Source organism: Amaranthus tricolor, chromosome 1 (genome assembly GCF_026212465.1).
Source record: "Amaranthus tricolor cultivar Red isolate AtriRed21 chromosome 1, ASM2621246v1, whole genome shotgun sequence".
Classification (NCBI taxonomy): Eukaryota; Viridiplantae; Streptophyta; class Magnoliopsida; order Caryophyllales; family Amaranthaceae; genus Amaranthus; species Amaranthus tricolor.
The window spans coordinates 7,433,944-7,451,003 of record NC_080047.1 but is presented as its reverse complement, the minus strand read 5'-3'; the positions used below and the strand labels follow the sequence as shown (position 1 = coordinate 7,451,003).

At 32.4% G+C, this 17,060-nt stretch overlaps 3 protein-coding genes across 9 annotated transcripts; 1 reads left to right on the top strand and 2 right to left on the bottom strand.

The window, feature by feature from the left end:
- Positions 1-269: 269 nt before the first annotated feature.
- Positions 270-4,178, bottom strand: LOC130828568 (probable 1-acyl-sn-glycerol-3-phosphate acyltransferase 5). Of its 2 annotated transcripts, XM_057694539.1 has the most exons (5): positions 3,767-4,178; positions 3,306-3,384; positions 1,660-2,395; positions 1,159-1,289; positions 270-793 (listed from the first exon to the last, which is right to left on the bottom strand). In XM_057694539.1, the coding sequence occupies exons 3-5, from the start codon at positions 2,226-2,228 to the stop codon at positions 339-341; spliced, it is 1,155 nt and encodes a 384-aa protein (XP_057550522.1). In that variant the 5' UTR covers positions 2,229-2,395; positions 3,306-3,384; positions 3,767-4,178; the 3' UTR covers positions 270-338. The 2 variants fall into 2 exon arrangements, with proteins under 2 accessions (XP_057550522.1, XP_057550518.1); XM_057694535.1 differs by lacking the exon at positions 3,306-3,384.
- Positions 4,179-7,972: 3,794 nt separating this feature from the next.
- On the bottom strand, positions 7,973-12,032 carry LOC130828541 (probable 1-acyl-sn-glycerol-3-phosphate acyltransferase 5). Of its 6 annotated transcripts, none has more exons than XM_057694508.1 (5): positions 11,783-12,032; positions 11,541-11,579; positions 9,103-9,718; positions 8,680-8,810; positions 7,973-8,599 (listed from the first exon to the last, which is right to left on the bottom strand). In XM_057694508.1, exons 3-5 carry the CDS (start codon positions 9,636-9,638, stop codon positions 8,145-8,147), a joined length of 1,122 nt encoding a protein of 373 aa, XP_057550491.1. In that variant the 5' UTR covers positions 9,639-9,718; positions 11,541-11,579; positions 11,783-12,032; the 3' UTR covers positions 7,973-8,144. The 6 variants fall into 6 exon arrangements, with proteins under 6 accessions (XP_057550491.1, XP_057550497.1, XP_057550501.1 ...); XM_057694514.1 differs by having other exon boundaries at positions 9,103-9,715; XM_057694518.1 differs by having other exon boundaries at positions 11,937-12,020.
- Positions 12,033-16,368: 4,336 nt separating this feature from the next.
- Positions 16,369-16,783, top strand: LOC130821436 (uncharacterized). Its single transcript, XM_057687244.1, has 2 exons — positions 16,369-16,388; positions 16,465-16,783. The coding sequence occupies exons 1-2, from the start codon at positions 16,369-16,371 to the stop codon at positions 16,781-16,783; spliced, it is 339 nt and encodes a 112-aa protein (XP_057543227.1).
- Positions 16,784-17,060: the final 277 nt, after the last annotated feature.

Here is a 17,060-nt window from a genome sequence, read left to right as displayed (position 1 = left end):
TTGGAAACAATAAAAGTAAAATACCTTTTCCCCAAATAGTAGTAAGCATAAAATAATGCATATCACCATCTCAAAACGAAATATGATGCATGCAACATTTAATCAACCCAAATCTCAATGTTATTAAGTGGCTTATGTCGGGTTTGAGAGTCAGATGTATGCAACAAGCTCACTTGTAAAAACAAGAAGGTGGTTTGCAATCGACCCTCAATAACAAACATCTGTAACTTCACATAAATGTTGAAATATCGAGAAATCAGAAACATACCGCAATCAAATATAATGTTGAAATATCATTGAAAATTCAATTGGTTAGTGTATATCACAGTACAGCGGCATTAATCACATGCCTGCTTCACATTTTTAAGCTTAGAGTGTCGTTTCGATAAGCAAAATATAGGCGATGGCCTATAGTTAAATGTTGTTGCACATACCAGAATAACACATACTAGAACAACATAAATCTTAAACCAGAATGAAGAGAAAAAAGTGAGGAATGTACAGATGATGGTTAGAATCAAGATGACGATGAAATTCACCAAGCAGTATACCGTGCTCAGCTCATTTTCTGTTCCTTCATTGGGGAAATGGCCAGTGCTGTAAAATTCGCGGAGAAGCTTGTCCTTGAGACAAAATGTGTCCATCAACCAAGCGCCAATCTCCTCTTCGGAATTAGGAATGTCGTTGATAGCAAGTCGTCGAATGTGGATATGAACTTCAGACGGATTCACGCCAAACACGTTGTCTAAGAAGAAAGGACAACGAGGCTTGTATCCAATGATAACATCATAGACTGCAGCACAAAAATATTTTCAGGTAAAGACGATTATTTTCTGATTGTGTCAAGGAAACAACTCAACCAAAAGCTTAAGTTGATGGTTGAGGTCCTAAGATATGTTATATACCCTAACACGCCCTCTCACACGAGAGTCTTTTAGGCTAGAAGTATGGATGCAACACAGGCCCTCTTCATACCTGGCGCTGAATATTCCACTTAAACGAGGGGTGGTTGAGATTCGAACATGTGACCTCTTGTCACGTTGGAACTAACTCAACTAAAAGTTTTAAGCTGATGGTTGAGGTCCCAACCTCCCAGTATATGTTATATACTGTAACAGTGATAACAGACATTGAAAGCAACTAAAACAAAATACACACCCGCATCAAGAGAATTCCTTAATTCTTCCATGCAGACAAAGAAGCCCTTAGTCTTTGGAAGCAGAACATGAGTCAGGACAGGTAACCCATGATCAGCAGCATACTTTTGATTACGAATACACTTCTGCTCACTGGATCATTAAGATAAGAAATTAGGATATCACTAGAGAACAATGTTTCTGACAAAAGACGACGCACATCAATGCTTGAAGAAAAGAAAACATGGGGACAGGGAAGTCTAGATTATTTTTACAAAGCTAAGTTTTACGTGACCTCCAGCGAATGTCCCTTGATACTTGACAGCATTAGGTAGCCTATTGGACATATCTAACCTAAACTGATCAAAGGGCCTTAGGAATTTGACATAAAACCAATGTGATACTTTATGCAACGGTTGAGTAAGACCGAACAAATATTTTTGTCCGTGTCCAAATGATCAAGCAATAAAACGCATCCAAATGAAATGAGATTAATAACCATAATAGAGAATAAGAAATTTACGTGAAATCTGTGCCTTCCGGGAAAATAGCAAGCCAAATGGGATCTTGGGGGTCCTTTAGAGTTGAAAGCCTTTGATACATGATGGGTTCATCGATTTCCCACTTTCTTTCAACGGGAATGAATTCCAGTAAATTAAAAGCCCATCCAAATACAGGGAGTTTCATTAAACTGCTCTTAAGAACATACTTGATGTAACCCAAGCAACCCTTTCTCAATGCTAGGTTCCATAAGTACATCCAGTCAACCTCAGTTCTATGGTTAGCAATTAACAGAACACGCTTCTCGACAGGCAGAGTCTCTCCAGAGAAGACCACCTTAGTCTTGTTGATTTTCTCAAACAGGGAAGGCCATAAAACGAGCCAGGAAGCGAAGAATATAGAAGTCACTTTTTTGCTATAGCTTACGCTGAAAAATCTTAACAAAAACGCACTTGCAAACCCAAAATAGACCATCATCATAAAAGCGGTTGAGGCAAGCACCAGCAAACATATCATGCCTCTCAAAAACCTCAACGGTGTTAACGTTCGATGTTCCAATTTATCATTCAAAGGAGGTTTTTTAGCTTCCATTTCCCCGCAATATCTACAATAATTATAAAACTCTATACAGAGCTCCCCTTCACCCCTAATCTCTTAGGATCAACCAAAGTTTCAGTTAAGCAATCAATTGTCCTCTGAAAGAAGTCCAAATACATACGAAGCAATCACAAGTTTGTAACTAATGCTGATAATGCAGGCTGCATGGGATAGATTAATAAGCGAAGAATTAAGTTTTTGTTGATAATACTACAAAAATAGTTTTCTAGTAGAAGAAAAGCTGAATATAAAATGGAAAATTCCTACTTGACAATTATTGATTGGGAAATTGGAGACAAGACCAGTGGCGGCTCTAATGTGATGTTACTGTGGTCAGGTGACATCGCTTAAATCCAACAAATATTACATGTAAACAAACCCTAGATGAGTTGGTTAGTATATTGTATTCCACATATGTGACTTGGATCAAAAACAACTAGTGCATTTTACTTAAATTGACTTCACTCGTTTTTTTTTCTTAGAACAGCCACTGATCAAGACGCATGAACATCATGTTTCATTTATCTTATTGTTGATTAGCAAATCATATTTGCAATCAAGCTAAAAATCCTCAAATAATGCAATAACACGTCATCACCCCAAATCCCGATGCAGTGTGTGGCTCCCGCCTAGGCCAGGTTTATATAAAAAACACTCCATTTGACTTAAATATGTGAGAGTTTTTTGTAGTTAAATGTTTTCTCAAAGGGACAAGATGTAGTACATAACTCAAATTGTTGTCCATAAACCAAATAATCACAAACCAAAGTACAAACCTTCTATTTATAGTACTCAAAATTTTAAAATACAAAGACATACAAAACTACAAACATGTCTACGATTAATAATTAATTCACAATCCCCAAAAATTCATCTTTCTCTAATTAGATGTTACATTGATTTCTACTTAGAACCTTGACCAATCCAAACAAAGGCCAACTTGCTTGAATTGAAATTAAACATACTATGCATGACTTTCCCAATCTTTAATCCACTAATCTCTAGCAGACATCATAAAGTTTACTAGAATATAAATACAGATCAATTTATTAACAAAGATACAAGCCTAACCTTCATGTCATCAATTACTCCTCAGTTATTTTATTAATCATTAAGAGGATGCCCAAGTTTTGTAAAGACCTCATTCACACTCCCCAATACCGGAAAAATCCAAATTGATAACAGACACAATTAGTTAACAAATCAAAGTCTAGATCCGTGATAATAAAAATGTCAAAGCTTGCACGTTGGTTTCTGATAGCGACGTCACGTATCCATTTAAATCCATTAATTGTTGAATTAAATCTCTAATCATATACTATATGTTATATACTCTATTAAGTTTGAATATGACGGCATTAATAGTTTAATACTGAATCAAAGCATCAAAAGGAAGCACAAAATTACAAGCAAAATTCAATAATATCTACATCATTAAATAGTACCATCCTGTAGAAGAATAAGTCTACCAGATTCAAATAGAGAGAAACTCATAAAAATATCGTAAAACAAAGGAAAAGAAATCAACTTACTTCGAGAGAAAAAACCCACTTCAGTTTAAGTAAAGATGAGAGGAAAAAACCCAGATACACCATTAAAATAGAATCGCAATACCCACAATTGGAGCATTTATAGTCAAATTTTTGACTAATGAAATTCAAATTTTTGGGATTTGGGGATTTAAGCAGCCGTAATCGCCGTGTTTTGAAGCGTCGCTGAGGTAGTTAGGTGGTTAAAGGTGAGAAGTAAAGGGTAAGATAAGATTGACGGAGTTGTGTTATGTGGGTATTAGTAATTGGAATTGGTGGTGAATGGTGATGGTGTGCTTAGATTGAAAGTCTAAGTTGAAGAAACTGATAGTAGTGTACTATTTGATTGATAGTAACATCAATTTTTTGGATTTTTGTTTCTCTCATCAAAGATCTAAAAGTTGTCATGTCACATGGATATGGGTGGGGTGGGATGGGGTGGTGAAGAGACATCTTTAATGGGTCGGGACTCGGGCCGGGTAAAAAATATATATACTTCCTTCGGTCTTTAAAGCTTGCTCTATTTGATCACCGAGCACTATTCATCACAAAATTTGATTTTTTTATTTTCGTTAATCTATAAGTTAAAATAGTCATACGAGATCTTGTTTGAATCATCTCGATCTAAAATATATACTCCATTAATTTGTTATTTCCATAATTTTTTGATAAATATAAATAGACATATTAATAATTGAAAACAAATAAAGTTATGCATTGGGGAAAGATAAAAGACAAATGGTACAAGATTTAAAGAACAAAACTAGTATACTTTGAAATTTGAGTTGTTCATGTGCGGACTACCCAATAGACTCAATGCACCAAACTTGAAAATTGAGCAAGTTTGGACAATATTTTTAAAAATTTAAAATTTGGACAAGTAATACATGTCCTCTTAATTAAATGAGCAGCTAATGAAACAAAAACAATACATGCGGGTATACACGTCCATTCGCACATTATATTTTTTATTTTAAATTATAGTCCCTCCTATTATGCCTATTAGTCATATTTATTTTTGTTGCTATTCACTTATTACTTTTAATTTTTATTTTATTTTTAATCTATAAGTTAAAACATAGTCATATGGGATCTTATCTGGTTCCTATCAATACAAGAATTATTAATATCAAGTTTTATAATTTTTAATAAGAACAATCAGAGATATTAAGAGTTGAAATAAAGTCTCGACAAGTGTGAAAAATTAAATGGGATAATGGGTTGAATAGGAGATAGTATAAGAAGATACAATACTCCAAAAGCCAAAACTCTAAGTCCATAGCCTCATTACTTTGATAGGCTAATAATATACTACGTTGTCAATGATGTTAAGAATTAATTTTAGACTTTGTATTGTGATTACGATTATATTTCTTGTGTGAAATGTTTGTTTGGATTTTTAAGATTGCATTTTAAAAAGTTTATATTGGTCATACCCAATTATACGTGAATCTAACTATCTAAGAAAAATGGGTAGGCAATGGCAAGATAATTAGATTCGTAGTGGCGGAAGGACTTTTGAAAATTCAAGCTCGCAGACAAACATGAGCTGTCCGCCCCCACCATGAACACTTCTATTTGAAATATAATCTCACCTATTTACTTTGCTTCAATGGTAGAATCAAAGTGAGTTTATTTATATTCTGTAGCAAAATCATAAAGACATCGGGCAAATAAAAAGTATTAGTGCAATAGTACTTGAAGTCATTTGTTTGTTTTACAAGCAATGGATATAGAATATGATTTACACGAGAATTATATAACAAAATATATACTTACGTTATGAATGAGGCACATAATAAAATTGAGACTTGAGATTTGAAACTTGTTTAGAATTTTAGAATATAAATATAAACTTTTCGTGATGAAAATAAATAACAAAATAATTATGGTTTCAAACCACTTGAAAAGTAGCTTTGCGCAATCTTATATTGTAGATGAGTATTTTGTTCATAATGATGCTTCGTAAAGGGTTTTGTTTTTGTTTTGATTGTCTTTTTGGTGTGGTCTTTGTATTTTGGTTTCTTTTTTGGGCTTTTTTTTTTTGTATTTTTTAGTCTTTTTCGGATAAAAAAAATTGAGGAAAAAATTTGACAAAATATATTTGTGATTTTCTTATAATGTTTCATTCTAGTTTCTTTCTTACTATACAAGAACAAGACATAAAATTTACATAGTTTCACCACTGAACTATTAATTCTCCATCAAGTCTTATCTCCAGGAGTTTTAATTTTCATTCTCATTTACCAAACAATCTTTTAGAGTCTATTCAATTATATTGTTGTGATTGGTCCATAAAGCAAAAGAAAACATCTAAAATTTTTTCCCAAAACACTGTCCAAAGGGCCTTATAATAACAAATAATATATGATTTGAGTCTATGAAAAATAAAGCTGATAGAATTACTAAGAACTTGAACAATGTTAAGTTTGGATTGAAAAAAATACGAATTAAATACTATAACTATACTGAAAGCCATTTGAAAAATAAATTTTTATCGATTGTATAATTATAGTTTATTGAGGGCATTACTTTTATATGGTATGAGTATGAATTATCCGTTATTTTATCTCACCTGAATTTTGTTTTTAAGCGAGATATAAGATTAATGATGATTATAATTGTGATTTGTGGCATTACTTTGGGGGACAATTCTAAGATCTGGGGAGTTGTCAAGTCACATGAAATGGGTGGGTTGGTGAAGGAGACACCTTCCTTCAACTGGGTAGAACTTGGGCAGGGTTATTTTAGAGCCCGTCTGTCTTTTTTGTTGTTACTTGTCCCTAAAGGAAAAGTGCAAAAAGCAAAGAAATTAATTAAGAAAAAAAAATAAAATGGCCTAAGCTAGTCAAAAGATATAAACATGTATGAATAAGCATCATCCATTATTTGATTATAGCATTGAGTTTTTTGGATTTGTTTTGGAAGTGGAATGTCTCTCCCTTGTCATTTTTCATATCTTGTTGAACAAGTTTTGGTTATTTCAAAAGTGATATATTTTTTAGAATCAGATTTTATCTTAGTTGAAGAGTAAATATTATTTTTTAGGTAAGATTTCGAATTCGATTTTCATCTAATCCTATCCCCTTTCCACAGTCTATCATATAATCATAAAAAAATAAATATAAATTAATTTATTTCACAATTAAGTTCAATATTTGGATGCACCTACATTTTAGATACACTCAAATGCAACTAACTAGTTGTGTTCATTTACGGTATGTAAAAGTGTAGAGTATTACAATTACTTTTGTGAAAGACTGTTTCTCAATGAAACGATTTTAAAATAAGAAGTCTATTTACTTATAATTTATATAAATTGGACTATATAACCATATATCAAACGCGCCTCATAAAAAAACTGTCTCATATAATAATTTGTGTGAACAAAATATTGTTCCCAACTTGATCACTATAACCTTCTTGAATCTTGACTAAATGAGTAGTGTGTAACAATTGGACCTAATATTACACATTAACAAATGCGATTTCTTGGATTTACTAAGAGGTTAAACATTGACCCTAAGTCATCTTGGACTTGTTTATTTTATCCCAAAATCATCTTGGCCTTGTTCATTTTGTCCCATAGGCCCGCCCAAATGCTTCATTTACACTATTAATTGGGCACTTCATTTTTTAATTGGGCTATATAGTCCAATTTAACTAAACTAAAACATTCATTTCTACTTAAAATACTCGTTTTTAATTGTTTAATGTTTATCACGATTACGTAACAACTTTTGCAATCAATTCGGTCGATTCTCGATTCAAACATTTTGCTCTATATGCCCTGAAATACAGCAGATTCAACTTTGTCAAATCCACATTCTTGTTTCCAATTTAACCCATACAAACTAGTAAAATTATGTGTTAAGGAAGTTCTAACATTCTGATTTTCTAGGAGAACAAGCAACAATCTGTCATGCATTCGACTTTTAAGTACCAAAAATCGATCAAACAACTCATGTCGTTATGCATATGTTTAGCGGTTGAAAGTTATTAGCGTATTTTAGAGACAAACTATGTAGTCGAGACTAAGGAGATATAACTCGTGTGCATTATGCTGCAGTTAGAACCTATAATAAAACGAAATCTTCAAAGAGGATTCGATAATGGACAATCATCTACCAAGTTTGTCCATTCATCCGAATGTGAACCTCATTGAAACCTAGTCGGTGTCTTGCCATCGTAAAACCAGTAAATACGTAATAAGACCGATCAAACATAGAGTACGAGTATTCTTATTTCAATGGATACAAATCTAAACCAAGCAAAGAGTAAGTTATACATTACGAAAATTTACTTACTTGAAAGAAATCAGGAGCCGATTCATGATGAAACATCGTTGAAGATACATCGATAGAGTATATTGCACAAGCCGCTAGTCAAGTGCTTGCTTAATATTGTTGTGTTTGAGGGATTGATTCGAAAAGCAAAATATTGGTAATGGTCGATAGTTTAACTTTGTCGCAAATGTGAAATAAACGCATACTAGAAGAACATAAATCTTAAACCATACGAAGGAGAAAAACGTGAGGAAAGTACAGATGGTTGTTAAGGTCAAGGTAGCGATAACATTCACCAAGCAGTTATTCGTGTTGAGCTCGTTTTCTGTTCCTTCGTTGGGGAAATGACCCGTGGAATAAAATTCAGTAAGAAGCTTGTCCTTGCGACAAAATGTGTCCATCAACCAAGTACCCGTCCCAGCTTCTGAATCGGGAATATTGCTAAGAGAGAGGCGTCGGATGTGAATATGAACTTCAGAAGGGTTTAGTCCGTACACATTGTCTAAGAAGAAAGGGCAGCTAGGTTTGTACCCGATGGTAACATCGTAGACTGCAGTAGAAATGAAATTTAAAGCGAGAAGAGGAAATTAAACACGACAACAATAGCAACAAACTTGTGAAAGTACAAACCTGCGTCGAGAGTGTTCCTCAACTCGTCTATGCAGGCGAAGAATCCTTTTGTTTTCGGAAGCAGAACATTATTCAGTATAGGTAGCCCATGTTCGGCTGCATACTTTTGACTTCGAATACATTTCTGCTCACTGTATTGGAACAATATAGATAATGGAAGAGCTTAGTAAAGCATTAGAAAACATAGTCAAATGAGATCTTATTTGATTCGTCCCAACATAAGGTTAATTAATATCTAGTTTTTATAACTTTTAATCATGCACAATTAGAGATATTAAAAGTAATATTAGTGCGCCGGCAAACGTGCCCAAACCAAATGGGACATTTGAAAAGACACGGATAGAGCATGATTTTGATGAGAAAAAGTGGAAAACTCGTTCATTTCGTAACAAAATAGAAACGCAAGAAAGAAGAAGAGATTACGTGAAATCTGTGCCTTCCGGGAAAATAGCAAGCCAAAGGGGATCATGTCGATCCTTCAAAGTCGAAAGCATTTGGTGCATGATCGGTTCATCAATCTCCCACTTTCTTTGCACCGGAATGAACTCCAATATGTGAAATGACCAACCAAATATAGGTAGTTTCATTAAGCTACTCTTTAGAACATACTTGATGTAACCCAAGCTATTTTTTCTCAGTGCCAAGTCCCATAAGTACATCCAATCGACTTCAGTTCTGTGGTTAGCGAGTAATAAAATACGCTCTTTGATAGGAACAGTCTCCCCAGAAAATACAACCTTAGTCTTATTGATTTTTTCAAACAAAAACGGCCATAAAGCAAGCCAAGAAGCAAACACTACAGAAGTCATTTTTCTGCTGTAGTGTATGCTGAAAAAACGGAATATAACTGCACTCATAAAACCAAAGTACACCAGCATCATGAATGCTGTTGAGATTAGCACCAACAAACATATGCCGCCTCTTACAAACCTTAATGGTGTTATAGCTCGGTGCTTCATGTTATTATTCGGACTTCAGAGCAAGAGGTTTCTCGCTGCTGCTATGATTTATCAGGTGGTAACCCTTCCTTTTGACCCTACTAACATCCGAGGATCAAATCAAGGTAGTGCAACAAAGAAAAAAACATAAGGGTTTTTCGAGGGAATTGGTGATAAAATTTTCGTCAAGCAATCAAATGAACATGGCAAACCAAGAACAAATATGTATCATTAAGAACTATGCTATAATTGCAAACCAAGTTATTTACTATATAATTCAACCTTTGATCATAGAGATATATGAACAAAAATTCATCTTATCGTATTAAAGTTGTAGATGTCGTGTGTTATCAAGGGTCAATCAAAACCTTCTTTGTTATCATTTACCAGGTTAAGGTTGCATATATTCGACCTCCAAACCCGCCTAGGTGGGAGCCACTTAATGTCGTGTAATGGAATGTGTGTATTTGTACACAACACAAAACTTAGACTTGCTAGATACACTGAAACTAATTTTTGTAGATAGAATCGTAATCTTTATAAAGCTAGAGATGTTAAAATAATTTGATATCTTGAATTATCCCTTCTGGATATTATTCAACAATTCCCCCATTTAGTTCATATCTTGTGTGGACAATAATACTAACATATGCTGACATAAACTTAAATCACAGGAGATTATATGATGATCTTCTCAAATCACTTCTTAGGATGCCTAATTATCCTTCAACTAAAGCACATTTTCTTGATATTACAATACTGGAAGTATAAACTAGGTATACTCCTGTATTTTTTGTTTTAAAGTATAGCATCTATAAATTTACTATGACAATAAAGAGCAAATATGTAAAGACAACCTCCACAACAATGTTAGATGCATTTCATTCTCAGCTTATAATTCTATTCAGAGGTTCCCCAACAAATGGTACTTAAACATACAAGCATTGTTGTATCTTTATTGCTAACTCCCTCAAACTCTTCTAAATCTTGTGCTCTATACCGATCACTGAAAAATATACACCAACTAAACTCACTTAATTCTTGTGGCTCGAACCTCTATACCATGGACAATGCAGCCTTGATGCAAATTCCATCAAAGCTTTGTCCATTTATGGCTAAAAGTCAAAGAATACGACCCTCATTGTCAATGAACATCTCAACAAAAAGCTTAAGTTGATAGTCTCTATGATGCCCCCTGATACGAGTCTTTGGGCTAGAAGTGCGGATACAACACAATTTTCTCTCATAATTTGACGCTAAGGGGTGAATGACAGCTGGAACCTTGACTTGAGCTTCTAATAACTTGTCAAAGAACCATCTCAACCAAAAACCGACGTATGTTATATATCTCTATGACTTAGACAACGGTCATGGGGAATTATCAGACAATTTAGCCAAAACATACATCTTGGTGTTCCACCATAATCTTTTTTTTTCACCTTCTTCCACAACAAACAGTAAGAAATAAGAATAATGGGATGACAAATTTTGGAAATTGGAAAGTATTCCAACAAAAATTCAGGTAAATGTAATTAGAAATAAGTAACATCATCATCAACCCAATATACTGTTTGAAAACAGGATTTGGGTGAACGAAGGTGACAGACAATCCATATTCATACTCGTAATCCTCTCAAAAAGACGACTAGAAAAATGAGGTCAATTTTACCCTAAAAGTAAGAACCCAATATAAAGAGAAGACTACAGGAATGTAATTAGAAATAAGTATGCTTTGATTCAACTTTGACATACAAAAATGATAATTTCCAAATCTGGGTCATCAGAATTCCACCAAAACATTTCAGGGTTCTTCAACAGATACATAAGCTATAACCACACACAAATAAAAACAGAGAAAATACTACAAACAACATACAAAACCCATAAAAAGAGGCTCAAAATAAACAGAATTAGTGAAATTACCCAGATAATATCATGAATCAGAGCAGCATTGTGAACCTCCTACACAAGAAGAAAGTATTGAATAAGAAAACTGAGTGAGATATAAAAAGTTGTGGACATAAAATGAGGAACTACTGTTACATATTTTAGGGTACACCAACAATTAATAGTAAGAAAAAGGAAAAGGGGGCACAGAAAAACTGTGGGCTAGAGAGAATTAAAGTACAGAGAAAGAATGGGTCGTGGGTAAATGGGTAGCATACAAGATAGGAGTACAAGGATGAGTCAGGAGTAGACATGATTCTGTACAAGAAATGAGAGTGCGGGAAAATGAAACCGCTCGAGTTCCTAGATCACTCATCAAACTGTTACTATAAATAATAAAATCTATACTTTTCTGGAAATTCTTTACTTAACAACATGGGGATGGGCCCTCCACTTTCATCTACTCTAGAGTACTCTCTCCCTGCTAAGATGCCATGGTCACCATTTTCCTCTTCGCAAATTTCTGTGAGAGAGTCCCCTTTTGAAAATATCTATAATTTGGTCGGCTCATTATATATTTTTAAAATATTATAAATCGACATTTACGATATTGAAAATATGCAATAAGAATACAATAAGTAAATAGGGAAGGCCATGAATCTTGAACCCGGCTTGAATCCGCGAATCTAGATCCGTTTTTACGGGTCTGGATCCTAAAATTTTGGACCCATCGGATCCGAGTTGAATTTAGATCCGTTTAAAATGACGGATCTAGATCCGGGTCTAAAAGAATACCCTAACTCAGACCTGTGGATCCTTAAAACCTTTTTTTTTTTTTTTTTAAATAACCCTTTAGAATAATAATTGCAATCTAATTTACTTAATAAACCTAAATTACCCCTGCCCAATCCCTTTGTTCTGTAAGTCTATGATACTAATAAACCTAAACCCAAATTTCCCAAATCCCATTCATCTTCTGTTCTAATAACATGAGTTTGTGTAGTCAGTAGTGTTATTCATGAGACTTCAATATTGGAGTATTACATGTTTTGAAATTACTTTGTCAGTCTACACTTTCTTTTATTTTTATTTTTTTTACTGATTAAAATAAATTCATGTAAAGTGTGGGTATTTTCAAGATAAGATTTAGTTGTATAATGTTATTTTGGATGATAAATTGTGTAGTTATATATATATTATTATCATTTGTTAATGAATATAATTTTATCGCAATCTCAATACAATCAAAAATTCATCAAACAAGCAAAAATAAGTTGGACCCGGATTCGATACTGGATCCGGATCTAGGTCTCGCCTCTAAAATCGGATCTGCATCCGGGTCCATTTGGACCCGTTCCAGATCCGACCCGTTACCATCCCTAATTAAGGATAATATTAGTAGGCAATAAGAATACGGTAAATAGGCATTAATCTTTGATGAGCTGGGCTTGAGATATGTCTCTCAAAGAGACGGTCTCTCCAGAGACGAGCTGTTTCATTTTAGTTTGATTTATTTTCATTTTAGTTCGATTGGATTTTACTGTTGACGGATGCAGAATTTAAAATCATGGATAATACCAATTTATTGGAGTCAATAATATAAGTAATTATAAAAATTTAGCAGAGTTTTGTTTGTAAAGTGAATGCCCACAAAAATTAATTACTCTAAATTGACATATACAAACTGAGTAATATAATAATAATCTCAAAGCGTGAGAAAGAAAGGAAAAACCTTAATTCCTAAAACCAAAAAGAAATTGAAAAAAAAAAATCATATATTTTTTATTTACACATCTTATCTTATTATCATTTACTTTTTTAATTTTAAATTTTAATCATATGCTTTAGTGGTTTTATCAATATCTTAATATGTGTGTTAATTGTTAGTGATGCAATAGGAACCAATTCAACTAATAGCTTAAGCTGATGGTCAAGGGTCTTGAAACCTCAGGATATGTTATATAGTGTAACACGTCTCCTTACACGAGAGTCTTTTGGCTAAAAGTGTGGATTCAACTCAGGTCCTCCTTATACCTAATGCGAAATATTCCATTTGAATTTGATATTGGTCAAGGGTCTTGAAACCTCAGGATATGTTATATAGTGTAACGCGTTTCCTTACACGAGAGTCTTTTGGCTAGAAGTGTGGATTCAACTCAGGTCCTCCTTATACCTAATGCGAAATATTCCATTTGAATTTGATGGGTGGTTGAGATTCGAACCTGTGACCTCTTGTCACGTTGGCTTATGATACCATGTCAGATAACCGACTCAACCAAAAGGTTAAACTAATGATTGAGGCCCTAAGATATGTTATATACTCTAACAATCCGTTGGAGGAAAAGAAGCAATTGTTTTTGTTGTCAAACTACTTATGCACAAGAAATGGAGTTTTTTTGTTTTTCTTTTTCTTGTAATTGATTTGTAGATCTAATAATGTCAATTTAATTTTTTTATTATGGTTAGGAGAATTTCTACAGTCAAGTTGGAATATTTTTTGATTATAGGAAAGTTTAAGGAGAGGATAATTATGTGAGAATGGAATTAAAAACTTACTTAGAAACTAAAAGTGATAGTTGCTCCAACTAAAACAAGACATAATTCTTTCGCTAATGAAAATTTTACACTATGTGTAAGTATCAGAATCAAATTTTGTTTCCAAGGTGAAAGATTAGATTTCAACCATTATACCTAAGCATGAATCTCCAAATTAAAAATAATTCATTTTATATAATTGACCTTTAAAAATATTTAAAACTGTAATTTGATTAATATATTTACAGTAGAAATTACAAAATTCACTCATAGTTTTCAAGGGTGCGTATTGTATGTTTGTTGTAATAGTTTATATAATTGTTAGTTGTTATAGTTTTATTTTAAGATTTTCTCAACAAATTTTAAATTCAATAGCATAACTTTTACTGAACAATATATGTTTTACAAAATAAATAAATATCTATAGCGTAAATCCTGTTGAGTGAGCTCGCTAACAACTACTCATATCTTCAAAAACAATATATACTTTATAACTAGGGGGTTTTTGTTCATTTAAACTCAATCTAATGATATTATGTTAGCTAAATTTTAAGGGCGTTCTAAAAAATATGAACTATTTTGGGTATATTAAAGTTAAAAATTTAAAATTAAATAAAAATATATATATATACCGATATATAAGAAAATAAATGAAAAGTATAATGCTTATATACGGCATTGAAGATTGCATGAATTATTTCTCATTATTCAATATTCTTTATTTTTTTATTTAGTTTCTTTTAATGAAACATGAAGAATAGGTGCTTTAGTACTTTCAAAAGGGCCGGGCCTACTTCAATGTCCATTCGAATTCAACATCACCGACCAGTGCTTCGAAAGCAACTGAAGCATTATACATGTTGACAACCTAAGTACCTTATGCCACATTTGTTATTATTATTATTTTTTTATTTTTTTATTTATTATAGGACATATATATATTACTTTGAAAATTAAGAATATCACATTAACTATTATTTCTCCTCCTTTGCCTATAAAAATTCTCTGTGTACTCCAAAAAAAAGTATCACGCATTATAATCAAAAAAAACATTTCTTAATAACAATGAAATATTTATACGTGGTGTATGCATTAAGTTTAACACACACACATAAGTCATTAAGTCAATCGTAAATACTCATAAATCATGAGCTAACTACTACTTCCCTTCTTTTCATATGGTCTTTTTATTTACTTTTTTCGTAAATCTCAATGTAAATTTAAAAATTAAATAATTTTAATTATGAGTTTCTAAAAATTTCAAATAGTTAATATTTAAAAAGTATATATTGAGACAAATCTAACAAAATTCTACTTAAATATATTTTTTCTTATAGATCGATGAGAACTCGTAATTAAAATTTAACATTAAAATTTATAAATTTTATTTCAGAAAAACATAAAAAAAAAAAATTTAATGTAGCAATAATAAATGTCGTACAATTTTTTCATGATTGATAGAAATGGTATATTCTTTTGTTTCAAAATACTCGTATTATAATTTTTTACACAATTCAATACATTAATTTAGTTTTTAATATTTTTTATTATGTATAATAAAAAAAATAATTTGATATTAGTAAATCTTTGCATTGAGAGGAATCAAATAAGATCTCATTTGGCTATGTTTGAACTTATAAGTTAAAAATTAATCACACTACAACAAATTTAACTTTTTGCGACATTGGATTTAGTGGCATTAAAAAAATGCAATTGATTCATATTTTTAGTGTAATAATTATTGGTTTTTATTTTATGTTCCACTATAAAACGATTTAGCGATACTTTATTTGGTCTTTAGTGGCATATGTAATTGTTACTATAGTCTATAGTAACATTTGTGATAAATGTCACTAAATCCTATATCACAAAGAACAGACTTTATAACTATTAATTATTTTTTGATTGTCATAAAATTTGCCCCACGAAATTTAAAACTGACTTAGATATTTTTCCTCTTAATCCACTCAAATGAACGATTCAAAAATCTTTGTAGGTTAATTAACTACCAATAATTTTAGTTGAATTTAAACGATAGACGAATTCAAACAAGGTGAAATTTAAAATTAGAACCGTCTTAGTTAGAGATCAAACATTATTTTCTAGGAAATGTCATAGATTTCATTCCAACATAGCCTCCTTTGTAATATAAAAAAATTAATTTGTGAGTTATAGTGTTAAAGTTTAAATCTTTTGTAAATTACAGTTAATTATAATCACCAAAGTACTAATATTTATAATTTTCAGGTCAAATTGCAGAATTCCAACCACTCAACCTAAAATCTCGACCAGTAAAATTACAAGATTCCAACCATTCAACCTAAAGCGAATGTCAGAGAATGCTAGGAGGTAGCTAATATCATTAGCTTATATAAGAGAGCATCGGATCGTGAGTTAATTTTGACAAGATGAAAATTTCGTTTAGTACAAGAGTATCCATTTTTAGGAGACTTGAGATTTTGGAGTTATTGCATGTTAAAGAGGTAGATTGTCATACGAAATATTTGGGGTTACCTACTATTGTTGGCAGATCAAAGAAAGACATCTTCTCCTTCCTTAAGGAGCACATTTGGAATAAAATCGAAGGTTGGAAAGAAAGGTTGTTATCTAGAGCGGGCAAGGAGGTTTTCTTAAAGGCAGTGGTGCAGGCTATTCCGATATACATGATGAGTATCTTTAAAATCTCAGATGGTATAATTGATAATATTCAATCCATGATGGCACGGTTTCAATGGGATCATTAAGAGACAACCATAAAACAAATTGGCACAACTAAGAGCACTTATGCTTACAAAAGAGTCAAGAAGGTATGTGTTTCAAAGATTTAAAGTGCTTTAATCAAGCCCTCTTGGCGAAACAGACGTGGAGACTCTATAAAGGCTCAAATCCCCTCCTGACAGCAATTTTTAAAGCTCGTTACTTCAAACACGATGATGTTTTAGATGCTAGAAGGGGTTTTGACCCAAGTTTCACCTGGAGAAGTATTTAGGGAGCCAAGTCTCTTCTCTTAGAAGGCTTGGA

What these genes read in the sequence shown, in the direction of transcription:
- LOC130828541 (XM_057694508.1), bottom strand. Translation starts at nt 9,638, where the DNA reads ATGAAGCACCGAGCTATAACACCATTAAGGTTTGTAAGAGGCGGCATA. An exon ending in CCGGAAGGCACAGATTTCAC is followed by an intron (nt 8,811 to 9,102) that starts GTAATCTCTTCT and finishes GTTCCAATACAG; the next exon opens with TGAGCAGAAATGTATTCGAA. An exon ending in GAGGAACACTCTCGACGCAG is followed by an intron (nt 8,600 to 8,679) that starts GTTTGTACTTTC and finishes TTTCTACTGCAG; the next exon opens with TCTACGATGTTACCATCGGG.
- LOC130821436 (XM_057687244.1), top strand. Translation starts at nt 16,369, where the DNA reads ATGTCAGAGAATGCTAGGAG. An exon ending in ATGTCAGAGAATGCTAGGAG is followed by an intron (nt 16,389 to 16,464) that starts GTAGCTAATATC and finishes AATTTCGTTTAG; the next exon opens with TACAAGAGTATCCATTTTTA.
- LOC130828568 (XM_057694539.1), bottom strand. Translation starts at nt 2,228, where the DNA reads ATGGAAGCTAAAAAACCTCCTTTGAATGATAAATTGGAACATCGAACG. An exon ending in CCGGAAGGCACAGATTTCAC is followed by an intron (nt 1,290 to 1,659) that starts GTAAATTTCTTA and finishes TTAATGATCCAG; the next exon opens with TGAGCAGAAGTGTATTCGTA. An exon ending in AAGGAATTCTCTTGATGCGG is followed by an intron (nt 794 to 1,158) that starts GTGTGTATTTTG and finishes TTTGTGCTGCAG; the next exon opens with TCTATGATGTTATCATTGGA.